The 15038-nt window shown below is 54.0% G+C and overlaps 1 protein-coding gene across 1 annotated transcript in view; it reads left to right on the forward strand.

Moving 5' to 3' along the window:
- The window catches only part of DAAM2 (dishevelled associated activator of morphogenesis 2), a 443570-nt gene that overhangs the window by 80438 nt on the left and 348094 nt on the right, over window positions 1-15038 (forward strand). The window contains exon 2 of the mRNA XM_029592931.1: window positions 134-336. Within this exon, the coding sequence (XP_029448791.1) occupies window positions 163-336 (174 nt within the window). The 5' untranslated portion in view covers window positions 134-162. The remainder of the gene's footprint in view (window positions 1-133; window positions 337-15038) is intronic.

Genomic DNA, 15038 nt, shown 5'->3' on the forward strand with positions numbered 1-15038 from the left:
TCCTCGGGGACGGGGACGGGGGGGGGACCAGAAGTGAATGGACAGCGCCTGTGAAAAACGCTGCACGTCCCCTGACCTGTACCGGTTCCTCTTCCTCTGCGTAATCATCCGCCCCTTTCTTGTTTCTTTGCAGACCATGATCAGTAGATAGCAGCTGGGACGATGACCATGGCTCCCCGGAAGAGGACACGTCATGCCTTGGGCTTCCTTTGCTGCTTCGGGGGAAGCGAGCACCCTGAAATCAACCTCAAGGACAACAATCCTCTCCAGTTCTTGGAGTTTTCCGTGCCCATCCCGCCGGCAGAGGAGCTGAATGCCAGGTTCTCCGAGCTTGTGGTGAGTCTTGGCCGCTCTTTTTCTTTGGGGGGGGTCAGAAATAGGATCCCGTGCACGGCGAGGAAGCATTGTTTTGTATGTGCTTGTGGCGTGCACCGGAAAGTTTGTACTGCTGGGGAGTGCGCTGCCACGTGCTTTGTTCGCTGCATACAGTTGCGTGCCCGAGTCTTCCTTTCCCTTCAGGATATCGTTCGATAGATTGGCAGCAGCTAAGGCATTAATTATAGTGTTACATTTTTCACAAGTTATAGAGCAGGGGGGGGACTAGATGGCCCGGGAGGCTGGCACAGGGTCCCAGCGCCTTCCATCTCTCGGCTGGGTCTGATTCAGGGTGGCACCACTGAAATGAGTTGGTGGGGGTCTCAGTCCAGTTCCCCAGTGCTCACAATTTAACAGGCACTGGCACCTTTGTTGCAGCCGAAGATTACCTGGGCACGGAGAGTGATTTACCCTCTCGCCCCTGCAGGCTGTCCCCCCCACCCCCAGAGAAGGAATGAGGCACATTGGCAGGGCGGGGAGGCAGAGAGAGTGAGCTTCCGCTGCCTGTGCTGAACCTGCTCTATGGGTAAACAGAAATTCCCTAGAACAAAAACGACTTCTTTAGTGCAACCCTAATTTGATTTTTCTTTGCCAAAGAGTTTGGAATCTGTTTTGAAATTGGCTTTAAATTGCAGGCTGACTTATCTTTCCACCAGCAAAGTTTGACTTTAAAGCGAGGGTGCCTGGGAGCTGCAGCCATTTCTCAGGAGCGACCCCTACTGGCTGACTGAGGCACGCGCTTGTGCCAAGCTACCAGAGAGCTGCATCCCATGCCCCTCAGCCAGAGGTAATGCTGGGGTTGCATGGGAAAGGCTGAGATTGAAGGCTGCAGCTGGGACGGGCTAGTGGAGCTGGACGAGTACAGGAGCTGGAGAAATCTGTTCACTGGGGGTAAAGCTGCTCTGGAATAAGCGTCAAATTCATAGTGAAAAAGTTAACTGAAGCCTGTGAGCAAGCGCACAAAGCATGTGGTTACCATTATCCCTCACCTCCTCCTGCTAGCATTCATCACCCTGTATCCTCTACCACAGTGTTCCCAGCCCTGTCCCAGGGGCGCCCGTCCCACTCATTCCACAGTGAATATGCATGAGATCGATCTGCAGAGCAGGCATATACAGAGGTACCTCATGCATATTCATGTCTCATATCCTGAAAGTCTGACTGGCTAGGTGTGCCTCCAGGACAGGGCTGGGAAACACCGTTCTACACCCCAAGGAATAACCGTGACCATGATCCCTCCTATCACTCCTTACCCCACATCCTGTACATCCCCAATAATCACCATCACCCTTACCCTCCTATCACTCCTCACCCCATGTCCTCTACACCCCCAGTAATCACCATCACCCTACTCCCTCCTATCACTCCTCACCCCACGTCCTGTACATCCCCAGTAATCACCATCACCCGGCCCCCTCCTATCACTCCTCACCCATGTCCTCTACACCTCCAATAATCACCATCACCCTTTCTCTCCTATCACTCCTCACCCATGTCCTCTACACCTCCAATAATCACCATCACCCGGCCCCCTCCTATCACTCCTCACCCCATGTCCTCTACACCCCCAGTAATCACCATCACCCTTACCCTCCTATCACTCCTCACCCATGTCCTCTACACCTCCAATAATCACCATCACCCGGCCCCCTCCTATCACTCCTCACCCCATGTCCTCTACACCCCCAGTAATCACCATCACCCGGCCCCCTCCTATCACTCCTCACCCCATGTCCTCTACACCCCCAGTAATCACCATCACCCTTATCCTCCTATCACTCCTCACCCCATGTCCTCTACACCCCCAGTAATCACCATCACCCGGCCCCCTCCTATCACTCCTCACCCCATGACCTCTACACCCCCAGTAATCACCATCACTCGGCCCCCTCCTATCACTCCTCACCCCATGACCTCTACACCCCCAGTAATCACCATCACCCGGCCCCCTCCTATCACTCCTCACCCCATGACCTCTACACCCCCAGTAATCACCATCACCCGGCCCCCTCCTATCACTCCTCACCCCTTGACCTCTACACCCCCCAGTAATCACCATCACCCGGCCCCCTCCTATCACTCCTCACCCCATGTCCTCTACACCCCCAGTAATCACCATCACCCGGCCCCCTCCTATCACTCCTCACCCCATGACCTCTACACCCCCAGTAATCACCATCACCCGGCCCCCTCCTATCACTCCTCACCCCATGACCTCTACACCCCCAGTAATCACCTCTACACCCCCAGTAATCATCATCACCCTTACCCTCCTATCACTCCTCACCCCATGTCCTCTACACCTCCAATAATCACCATCACCCTTACCCTCCTATCACTCCTCACCCCATGTCCTCTACACCCCCAGTAATCACCATCACCCTTACCCTCCTATCACTCCTCACCCCATGACCTCTACACCCCCAGTAATCACCATTACCCTTACCCTCCTATCACTCCTCACCCCATGACCTCTACACCTCCAGTAATCACCATCACCCTGCTCCCTTCTGTCACTCCTCACCCCATGACCTCTACACCCCCCAGTAATCACCATCACCCTGCTCCCTCCTATCACTCCTCACCCCACGTCCTTTACACCCCCAGTAATCACCATCACCCTGCCCCCTCCCATCACTCTGCCCCTCCTATCACTCCTCACCTCACAGTAATCACCATCACCCTGCTCCCTCCTATCACTCCTCGCCCCATGTCCTCTACACCAGTGGTCCTCAACCCTGTCCTGGGGGCCCTCCAGCCAGTCCGGTTTTCAAGATATCCACAATGAATATGCATGAGAGAAAATTTGCATGCACTGCCTCCATAATATGCAAATTTTCTCTCACCCTGCTCCCTCCTATCACTCCTCATCCCATGTCTTTACACCCCCAGTAATCACCATCACCCTGCCCCCTCATATCACGCCTCACCCCACGTCCTTTATACCCCCAGTAATCACCATCACCCTGCCCCCTCCTATCACTCCTCACCCCACGTCCTCTACACCCCCAGTAATCACCATTACCGTGCCCCTCCTATCCCTCCTCACCTCACAGTAATCACCATCACCCTGCTCCCTCCTATCACTCCTTACCCCGTGTCCTCTACACCCCCAGTAATCACCATCACCCTGCCCCCTCCTATCACTCCTCACTCCATTTCCTCTACACCCCCAGTAATCACCATCACCCTGCTCACTCCTATCACTCCTCATCCCATTTCCTCTACAGTCACAATAATAACCACCTTCTTGCCCCTCCTATTATTCCTCTTCCTACCTCCTATTCACCTGCAGTAGAGGTTCCCTGCTCACATGACCACACTGTGACTCATCTTTTCTGACATTAGGACTGAACTAGAAGTCTTGCACTGGTCAAAGATAGCCTTGATGCCCTAAGGGATTACCTTGAGGTTAGAATTTCGTGGACTCATTATTTTGAACTATTATGGGAACGTTCCCATTCCTCAGTGTTACGATCTGCGGCCCGTGCATCATCTCTGTGAACCTCCGTGCTCATCCCTGCCTTCATGCTACAGGCCTCTGCTGCTGACACAGCTCAAAACGCCCCCAGCACACCTCCACCTTCAGCTCCCTCGCTGGAACTCCTTAGGTGTGTGTGTGTGCGGCTCCCGTCTTGTTTTCTTCATTTCCTGCTTCGACTGTGTCCTGCCTGATCTTATCTTGTCCGTCTTAGACCTTGTCCCTTCCTGTTCCCCTCGTCTTGTCTTCCTGCTGCCTTGGGACTGACCTTGCCCTTTTCCGCTTCCTGCCCCGACCTCTGGCCTGGCATCCGTATCTGCCGTCTGCCACCTGCCCGGACCGTCGCCTGGATTTGGACTCTCGTATCTGGATTGCCCCAGGGACCCACCTACGTCCTGCCGGCTTCCAGAACCCAAGAGCTCAATCTGCAGGGGAGGCGGCTGGTATAGGCGAAGCTCCAGCCCGTCCCGCCGCAGGGCTCCTCCCCCAATTGTCGGTTTGGGCCTAGTGGGTTTGCGCAGTGGGCGGCGCCAATCGCACCGCAGCACCACGGGTCCACCTTTCCCATGAGCGCTACATTCAGTTGGCCAGTGCAAACTGAGTGGAGAAAAGAGTTTCATTAGCTAAATTTGTTGCCACCAAAATCTCACCATTTGGAAGGCCTGGTTTTAAATCGTTTTTTTTTTTTTTTTTTTTTTTTTGCTGCCTCGCTTCGGCTGGGCAGCTTCTCAGCGCTCTGGTTTTTTTTTTTTGTGAGGTCTCCAGGAACTGTGCCCAGTTTGGCTGCAGCCTTGCGCATGCCTCTGTCTTCTCCATGTCCTCCGCGACGTGATAAGCAGGGTGTCTAATGGTTTTACAGATCCAGGTGTTAATCCGTGCAGTCGGTGTCGCTCTCTGTCACGCTTTGACGTGCGCCAAGCTTCACGGAGTAAGGGGGAAAACAGCATCCTTTTTAAAAGAAACCCCAAAAAAACTGCTCTGTGAAAGGCTCTGGCTGGAAAGGAACGTGACGGCTACGGCAGAGCGAGACAGCGGGCGTGACCCGGAGCTCTCTCTTCCCTGCCAGGCTTCCGTGCTTGCTGTGCCAGGGCCGTTCAGCTAAAGCAGTGCAGGCATCTTTTCTACCGACTGTTTTTTAATTGGATTAGTTGTGTTCACTCTGGAAATGAGAGCACGCAGACCCGATGACCCGAAAGAGCCCGAGTGAGTTCCAGAGCAAGGGAACCGTCCTCTTCCCGCCCACCCACCTCTGTGCAAGCCGTGAAGTGCTCGGGCCCAGCTTCGAGCTGAGCGGTGCAGATTCTTCAGAGGAGCGGCAGTGTAGCCTTGGACCTCGGGTGCTCGCTCACCTCCCTGGGGTCTGTCCAGGCTGCTCTGGCTCTCAGCTCTGGCCCCCTCCCCCCTCCCTGCAAACCATTTCTCACTGCCCCGCGCCAAAGCGTGCACATGTTAATCCTTTTGTTTTAATAGACTTAGGGGGGTGGAATCTGTTGCTCTTCCTGTCCAGCTCTGTCGAACAATCCCAGGCCTGAGCTCTGCGTTGGATTCCCTTTCTGCAGCTACCATGGCAGTGAGAGCCGTGTTCTGGTTCACTACACTAGGAGGGGTTGGCTGTGACTTTCCCTGCAGCTACAATCTGGCACAGTTCTCCTAGTGAAAGAGAAGCAGCACTGAAAGGTCACGTGATCAGCGCCTCACGTTTAACGAGCCCTTTACCTAGGTTCTGCGGTCAGATTATGAACGCAGGACCTGTGACATTACCTCCGTGTTTTGTTCCTTTGTGCGGTGTTTCCTGCCGGTGAGAGTTAGCAGAAAACCACTCTCCTCTGAAGCCGTGAATTCCCCGTGCAGGGATTTCTTTTTAAGACAGGAAAGTAGGACTGTACTATAAGGAAGGCTCTATTTTTGGCTGTTTTGCACTGGATTGTGGCACCTGATCTCAACTCCAAGCTCCACCTGGCCAAATAGGCAGAGAATCCAAAGTGCATGGACAATAAAACCGTTCACCCTGAAAAATACTTCTGCCTTCTTCCGCTTAGACTCGTGTTTTCCTTGTTTACCGTCGCCAATTTCCCCCCCCCCCCCCCAGCTCCCCAGAAGTGCGCCAGCGTGCCGATGACCTCCCAGAGCCGGGTCAAGCAAAGTGGCGCCAGCCCCGGCCTGCCGCGTTTCGGACCGTGACAGACGAGCTCGTGATGAAGCCGGTCCTGCGCCCGGGTCACCTGGGGAAATCCCCCCTCGAGTTCAGGCCGGCGCCGGATCCCCTTTCACCCGTCTGCCTGCCCCCCCCTGGGACCCTTTTCCAGCGCAGAGATTTCGTGCACGTGCTGCTCGCCCCCAGGCTCGCCTTCTCTCTCTCTCTCTCTCTCTCCGGTCCCGTTTTTCCCAGGCCTTCAGCCGGGTGGGGGTTGGAGCTCTGCTCCCCTTCTCACCCGAACCGCTGCCCCTTTCGACTTTCCTCCCGTTTCCTTTCACTCTGCCGCCTTCGCGTGTGCGCCGGGCCTGTTGCGGGCTCAGATCCCCACGGCGCCGCCACGTGATTCCCCCTTCCTGGAGGGAGGCCGTGGGCTCTTCCTGGCGTTTGGGCCCGGCCTTGGCGGTCCTGTTTCTTCCACCGGCTGCTGAGCCGGAGAAGCCCAACTGAATATGGACCTCGTTGATCCCTGCTAAGGACGGCGTCGTGCCTCAGAAACATCCGGATCATGCCCAGTGGTCAGACTACGCTCTTCTTTAAGCCCCCGCTTCGGTTCTTTCCAGTTTGTGTCCACGTGGGATGAGGGGGCTCGCTCCCTTTTCTTCTCCGGCTTTTCCCTTTTAAGACTTTGCCTTGCCATCGGGTCTGGTAATAATTGGGGTCCTCGCATTTCAATCTCCTGTTGACTCCACCTTTGCCGTGTTTGACCCAAAGCTTCTGTCAGATGGAGTCCATTGTGTGCCCCCTTTGCTGCTTTCAGAGAAGCTGAGCCCAAAGTGACCCAGGAGACCCCCCCGAGCCCCCCCAAGAGCCGGCTATGCCCTGGTGCTTCCTGTCCCCCCCGTCCCCCCGGCAGGCACGAGAGGCTCTGCGAATCGCTCGCCGCCGAGTCGGAGGGGGTGGCGGTGGGCGCTGGCGCCTGTCCAGCCTCAGCTTATTCGGGAGCTGCACCTCTCTCTCTCTCTCTCTCTCTGCGTCTCCTCTCCGGCCTGCGCGCTGGGCTTTCCAGGGAAGGCTGCCCAGGGTGGTCTCACCGTGGGAGTGCCAGGCTGGTCCCATGCCCGCTGGCACACCCAGCCAGCTCTCAGCACATGTTTTGCTTTACGCTCAGATTTTATGGACTGAATAAAGAGACTGCAGGAGGAACTGGAAGAGCAGTGCAAGCCCCTGCTCACCCGCCTCTCCCCCCCCCCCCCCCCCATGAGAAAAAAAAAAGTTTCTTCGGCAGCAGATGTTGCTGTGCAAAAAAAAAAAAAAAATTTTAGAGAGAGAGAAAAAGGCAGATATTTAGTTTCGCGGACTCAGCAGTAGGACTGTGGCGTCTTGTTTGCAGGCTCGGGTGGGTTCATGTGAGGAGATGCTGGATTTTTGGGATTGCTGGGCTTCGGGAACAATGCTTTCTAGCCACGGGCCCGGGACAGAAAGCAAAGCTGATCAGACTCCGAGGAGAAGAGGGAGAACAGCTGCCTGCCAGGCTCTCTGCTTCGCAAGGGGAAGGCACATCCCGAAGACGTCAGTTTGCAACACAACCTGCGGGGGCCACACGACTTCACGGGGAAAAACCACATAACTGTGGAAACTCATCAAGGTCCAGAGCACCCCAGACTGTACTGTGAATGCCAAAGGATCTTCAGAAGGAAGAGGGGGGTTATGTTCACATTCCGTGTCCGTGGGAAAAGGCGGTGATGGGTCAGGCCCTGAATGTAGAAGCAGAGCCCCTGACTGGATATTAAGTCATGAGATCTTACAGAATTATACCTGCATATAGCAGAACAGCGTGCACAGAGCCAATAGCACTGAGAGAGCATCAATTTTATACCAAAGGAGCACACACTGCACTGATAGCACTGCAAAGGCACACATTTACCAAAGGAGCGCACACTGCACTGATAACACTGCAAAGGCACACATTTACCAAAGGAATGCACACTGCACTGATAACACTGCAAAGGCACACATTTACCAAAGGAACGCACACTGCACTGATAACACTGCAAAGGCACACATTTACCAAAGGAACGCACACTGCACAGATAACACTGCAAAGGCACACATTTACCAAAGGAGCACACACTGCACTGTTAACGGTGACAGGTGCTGATATACCCAAGGAGCAGACACTGAACTGATAACACTGCAAAGGCACTGATTTACCAAGGGATTGCACTCTGCACTGATAACACTGACAGATGATTTACCAGAGGAACGCACACTGCACTGATAACACTGAAGGCACTGATTTACCTAAGGAGGGTGCATGACACCAACATCACAAAGGGAGGTAAGCTGACTGGCTGGGTTTGGAGCAGTTTAGCGCAAGAAGCAAAGGGACAAACATGGCGGTCGGGAAGTAATTCAGGCAATGCCCCGCCAGTACTGGCCACTGGTTCTCAGCCCGACTGTGACACGTTTGGGATTTTTCCTTTTCAACCAAAGATGGAGGCGGCGAGATGGGCGAGTAAGCTCTGTCCCGCCAGCCCCGGTGCCACGGAAGGGGTCTCTGGGCCGTTACTGCACTTGCTGCAAAACTGAGCCGCACTCCTGATTTTGGGAAGATCCCGAGGAGAGCGGGAGTCACCCCCCCCCCCCCCCCCATGGTCCAGGAATTGCTTTGGCGCTGACTGGGAGCAGGGGGTAAAGTTTTTTAAGCGATCGGCTCCTGGGCCACCTATGGGTTTTCTGTCTCTGTCTCTGCGACAAATTGCTTCCTGGCCCTCGCCTGCCGCTGCTCCCCCCTCCCTCCCCTCTCCGTGGCTGCCGCCTGCTCTCCCTCTGGCCACCGAGGCTGGCCTGGCACATGCCACTGCGTCTCTCTTCGCCCACTTCCACCGTGGCCCAGCGGGGGTGCCCGGGGGATCTCTTCCCACTGCAACCTTCTCCCCCCCCCCCCCTCAGGCAGGGATTCCCGCTCCCGCCTGCCCCCTCGCAGTCTCCCATGGGGCGGACAGAAGTCAGGCAGCCCGCCTTGGCTCGGAGCTGGGAGCCACCGGGCACGGGCGCTTCCTCTGCAGGCAGCCACAGCACCGTGCTGCCCCCCTAGTGGACAGAAGCAGAGGAGCAGGAAGCCTGTGCCCGCGAGGAGGGCTGGAGAGCCCACCCTGGCCGGCTGAACAGGGGCTTAAAGCAGTTACAGTTTAAGGTAGTTACCCCCACTGGATGCCCAGGGGAGTACATTTGTCTCACGAGAAGGCTTTTAAGCATGCAGCGCAGTCAGTCGCAGTGCGCTTGCTTGCCCCCAGCTGATTTTATTCACTCGGGGGCGCCCTCGGTATTCTGCCCCTCTCTGGAAGCAAAACTGGGAGGGCCGGCCGGGCAGGCGGAGTCGCCGAACGGTGGAATCCGACTCATGCGTCAGACCGGAGGCTCAGTGGCCGTGTTTCGCGTGGAAGGGCCCGGGTGCGGTTCCCGGGCCCAGCTAGGCCTGAGGAGGATGGGGAGGCAGCTCCAGCCGCTGCTCAGCGGTGACTCCTACTGGCTTGAAAGCAGGGGTGCACACGCACCGGGTTCCCGAATGAATCGCGCAGACTCGGGGCTGCCCTAGGGACGCTTAAAGGATACCCCGGGTACTTACGCCCGAAGGCTCGCGGTGCCGTTGCTCAGCAGAAGCCGATGGAGCTGGAACGCCATAGGATCAGGAGGAAATTTCTGCACCAAAAAAACAATTCAAAAGTCCAGAGAATTTAATTGCGGACATTGGAGAATGTACGGTGGGGGTCGCGGCCCATGGCTGAATCTGACACCAGTAGGGCTGGCGGGGAACTGTTTTCAGAAGGAAGAGAGAGATTGCCAAGTAAGCAGAGGCGGGGGAAAGGCGGTGATCAGGGATCAGGAGGAAGTGTGCGATCCATTCTGCAGCTAAATTGTCTTCCCAGCCTTCCAAAGGGATTCTCTTGTGGATCTGGAGTTTGGATTTCATTTTACTTGCTTTGCCAATGTGGAGCTCGCAGCTAGTTACAACTTGGTTACCGTCCCCTGCCCCAGAAGGCGCACCCGGGATGAGGGAGGTCACGAGTGCTGGAGAAGTGGGATGTTTTAACCACTAGGCCATGCTTCCAGTCCTCATGGATGTGTCAAGTTTGTGCACCTCACTTTTGGGCGCAGGGGCTGTCTCAGTGCTATCAGCCTTATGCTCAACAGCTGTCTCCGGTACACCATGCACGTGCAGATGTGGGCCCCTGGAGAGCTTTGCTAATTATTTTATAAACTGTATGGCGGGAGCATGTTTTAGCCCCAAAAGAATGTGCGTGCGTTGAAATACTCGCAGGAACACGCACACTTTAACCATCTTAAAAAATACGCACGTGTATTTTACACACAGTAATTGTACGAATTCGCGCACAATAACCCAGAATGAAACCTGGACGCGGATATTTTATAAAGTATGCCTAACTGCAGTTTTAGGAAATAATAATTTTGAAGTGCTGTTATTAATCTAGCATTTTATGTGTATTTTATTTATTTTTCCTTCGATCGTATTTTATGACTGTGTCGTCGTAAGTCGCATTGGTCAATCTGAATTGGATTTTTGGGGTATGAGAATACGTAAACAAATCAATAATTGGCTATTCTGGAAGAGATATACCCGCATATACTACCAGACGTTTTCGTAATCTTGCACCTGCTAACTGATCTCATAAATGAAAACGCGCTTGCCTTTTGCGGGAGGTGTGGGTGAAGTGCTTGGGGTTCATGGTGAGGTGCTAGAGGGTCTGGGTGAACTGGTGACTCCGAGTGTGCACACAACTTTAGAAGGCCATAGTCAAAGCCATTTAGACGGATATCTTGTAAAATCCGGTGTACTTTTGTTTGCGCCCGTTGCGTACTTTTTAAAGATCTGCTGCATTTTGTTCATCTCCCGTAACTGTATCTGCTCTTGTATAGCTTTTTGCTACTGCATATTAAGGTTCCTTATTCTTCTTGCCTGCTGCTCTCTTTCCCGTGCATCTTCCTCCCGCACCTCCCAGTTTTATGACTCTGTTTTTTGTAACTGCTCTCTTCCTCCTTCCTTCTCCCTAGTTAATTGTAAACCGGCATGATATCTCTGATGATGGTCGGTCAAGGAAAAAACTACACTAAATAAATAAATAAACCTTCCAATTTTTGAAGGATGTTTTTTTTGGCTAAAATAGCCTCTTTCACCTCCCCTTTTAACCATGACGGTAATCGTTTTGCCTTTCTTCCACCTTTCTTAATGCGTGGAATACATAGGGACAGCGCCCCCAGGATTGTATTTTTAAACAATGTCCATGCCTGTTGAACACTTTTAACCTTTGCAGCTGCACCTTTCAGTTTTTGTCTAACTATTTTCCTCATTTTATGAAAGTTTAGTGTTAGAGATGCAGATATACTTATTGTCCCCCTTCCAGTTATTAGTTTAAATTTGATCATGTTATGATCACTATTGCCAAGTGGCCCCACCACCGTTATTTGGCTCAGTTTATTCAGATAATTTATCTGCTTACTGTTTTACTGAATATTGGGCCTTAAATATTTTCGGAATATTGAAACAAAAGCCTGCTCAGAAAAGATTGCCTTCATTTTTTTCCCTAGAACTTGGGTAGTCGGCATTTTCCATGACTTGTGACTCCCGCTCCAGACTGCCCCTTTTTCCCCAGGAGGACTGACCAGTCCAGAGGGAAGGGCGTACCCCAGAATCCCATGAGCTGGGGTCGAAGATCTTCTTGCCCAGGCTCGCTGTGAACAGCGGGGGGTGAAGAGAAGGATTAAGGGTTTTGGGAGCAGACCTCGTGAGACTTGGAAGATTTTGAGAGTTTGTGTTGCAGTTGAAGTGCTTTGCCTTGTCTGGAAGGGGAACCCAGTTACCATTTCTGTGCCCGGGGACCGGTTAATGCTGGAGCTACACTCTTATCCCACCCTCAGTGGTGAGGATGCACTTTCCATGGATGAAGGTGCAAGAGAGAGGAGAGAAGATCTGGAATGGACAAGGAAGCCTTAAAAGTCTCATTGATGCTGGCTTGGATTTTTGTGATTTGGCCTGGACACTTTTTATTTTAAGTTGCAGTAAAGACTTTACTTTGAACACCATCGTGGATTGTGATTGATTCCTCCCTTTGGTATCCAGTGATTGCACTGAATGGATGGACACTGCTTTGAACCTTTATTTCTTACCCAGTTTACTTATCTTGGTTCCTTGCTCTTACACTGGACATTGTTGCACCCTATGGAGACCTTTCAGCGAGAGTGTTGCTGCTCCCGACCGTGTCAGGGGCCCAGAAAATAAATTTTTCTTCCCCTCCGGACTTAAACCCGGACCCGCAGCACCCCTGGTGGCAGCTTAATCGCCTAAACAGGGGACCGGCTACACGGGAAACATTTTTCCTTGGCTGGGAAAGGCTTCACTTGGCGTCTCTACAACTCCCCTGAGCCCCTGGGAAAAGAGTCATCAGTTTTCTGACATGGAAGGAGGATCCGATTGCTTCATCATGTCGCTTGAGACATTATGGCCAAGACAGACCAACTAGATCCAACAAATGCAAGACATACTTTTGTGAGTTTCTGTCTGGCATAGGTGCTGCCAGGGCTGGCGTGACCGGGTGTGTACACGGTGTATTTGCAAGGGGCGGCACACCTGGGAGGGCAGCAGCAGCAGCAGGGGAGGTCGCGGGGCTGCTGGCGGAGGTGAGCGCGCCGGCAGCCAAAAATGAAGAAAGGGTGGCGGCAGTTTCCCCATTTAGCTGTGCGTCTCTGATTGAAACCGTAACCACATGTAAAGCGGTAAGGTGAGCGCCGCTCCTGGGACCCTAGCGCGCACCTCTGCCCGCAGAGACCGTTGCAGGATGTGCACACGGAGGAAGAAGCAGAAGGGCCACAGCTGCTGGGGGGAGGGGGGGGGGGGTTGCTGAGAGCTTTTTCTCTGGCCCTGCGCTTTGCCGGAGCAGGAAGTCATCGGCCCGGCTTCCACGCCTGTGTACTTTGGCACACTCGGAGCTGCAAATTGCTTAGCAAAGGAAGCTTGCAGTATCTAAACAGGTCCCAGCCGCTTTCTACCCAAAACTATAGGGGGGTGGGGAGAGAAAGGAGCTTCCTAGTAGTCTTTCCCCCCAGCTGGGGGTTAATGGGCTGCTGTGTCCCCCATGGTCGGGAGACGGGAAAGGCGCCCTCAGAGCACCAGGAGTTACAAGAAAACCGTCTTGTCCTGGAGCGTTTTAATGCAGGCAGGAAGCCCCTCATTATACTGCTCTGCGCGGAGGATGCTGGCAAGCACTAGCCTGTAGCACTTGCCCTAAGGACAGCACAGTGGCCCCCACCAGAGGAAGATGATAGGAATAGCAGAGCTACAGCGTGCTAAACCCTCAGCATTGCCAGAGCAGTGCCACAGTAATCGCAGACTGCGGTGTGCCACCTCCTGAGTCGCTGGAGCACGGCGGTGCCTTGATTTGCTGGCTCACTGGAGCACGCTCGGACCTTGCCTTGTCTTGCCGGGTCACTGGATCCCACCCGCGCTGCTTCTTGCCTCGCTGACCGGCTGCAGCACGGCTTGGCTTTGATTTGCTTTTGCTGAGAGGCTGCGGCACGGCTGTGCCGCTCGCCTCGCCTCCGTGACCTGCCCGTGAATATTCTGCTTCTGTAAATCCCCCGGCTATTCCTCCGCTGCGACTCCCGGCGGCCGGCGCTATAGAAAGGGCTTGGAGGAGGATTCTGAGGGAGAGCCGGACGGGCCAGGGCACCGTCAGTCCAACCTGATAAATGGACATCGTCCATCGAGCAGCTCGTGAATATCATCGGTTCAGCCCATCTAAATGGGCCTTACACTGAAACTCCTGCCCCCTCCCCTGAAAAAATACCCCCCCCCTCCCAGGATTTCCTCATTCTGTCAGTAGTACAGGAATGGAGCTGCTGCAATGCCCAAATCAGGGACTGAAAACGTGGTGTGCTTGGGTCGCTTGTTAACATCCCAGCAGTCACCGTGTGCGGGATGGGATCCCAGGCTGGAAAGGGCTCTGGTGCTGACCTCCTCCTCCACATCTATCTTCCCCTCTCCCACCTTTTCTTTTTTATTTGCTATCTGTCAGTTCCACTCTTGAGGGAGAGACTCCGGCTGATCCAGGCGCCTCTTCAGAACCACGATTTAAATGTAAAAATCGCCTTGCATTAGGAGTGGTCCTGGTTAAAATCTTTATCTGTGGGAAAAAAAAAAATCCCCCCCCCAGGACGCAGCGAGTCACAGGATACGTCATGAAATGTCAGGACGCGGCAGCAGGTGACAGGGCTCGGCGTCTCCCCCGGCACCGCCCCGCAGCGTCCGCACGGGCTACGAGGCAGAGCCTGTGTGCTGGAACAGACCCCCCGCCCCCCCCCCTAACCCCAGGCCACCTCCTCCAGCACTGGCCTGGCCCGACTGCCGGCTGAGATGGGCAGATTTCAGCACAGCCCCTGCCTCCAGGTCCCCGGGCAGTCACAGCGCCGGTTGCACCCCTTTCTGCGGCTCTCTGTCTGTGCCAAGGCCTGTAAACTCCGAGTTGCCTTTTACTGTTGTTATTGCCTTAAACAGCAGCAGCAGAGAGAGAGAGGAAGACTTTCCTCACAGCAAATGGACAATCTTCAAAGTGCTGAGCTCTGTTTGTTTTTTCACTAATCACGACCTGTGACGAGGCTTAGAAGTTTATGAATGTTCTTAGTTGGGTGATGATGAGTTTGTGCCTTCCCAGCCATGGCGTGGCATGCCAAGGAGACCGGGTGTTGTGCCAGCCTGGAGTCACCAGTGGATTCCCCATCCATCCCCAAGCTTTTTTTTTTTTTTTAATTATTATTATTATTTCTAGTGTCAAATGCAAAGACAGATTAACTCCTTGCTTGCAAGAGGGCACTTCCAGAGCATGAGGTCTTCTCTTTTGAGCGACCAAAGGAAATGGAGCACAGCCGTTTTTACGGGTTGCCTGTTGGGGGGCCCCATGGATGCCTTCTTCGGGTACCTTGGCAGCGGCAGCCCCTTTTGGAGAGACATCAGGAGGGAGGCAGTCGGGAAGG

This window comes from Rhinatrema bivittatum, chromosome 3, assembly GCF_901001135.1.
Source record: "Rhinatrema bivittatum chromosome 3, aRhiBiv1.1, whole genome shotgun sequence".
Classification (NCBI taxonomy): domain Eukaryota; kingdom Metazoa; phylum Chordata; class Amphibia; order Gymnophiona; family Rhinatrematidae; genus Rhinatrema; species Rhinatrema bivittatum.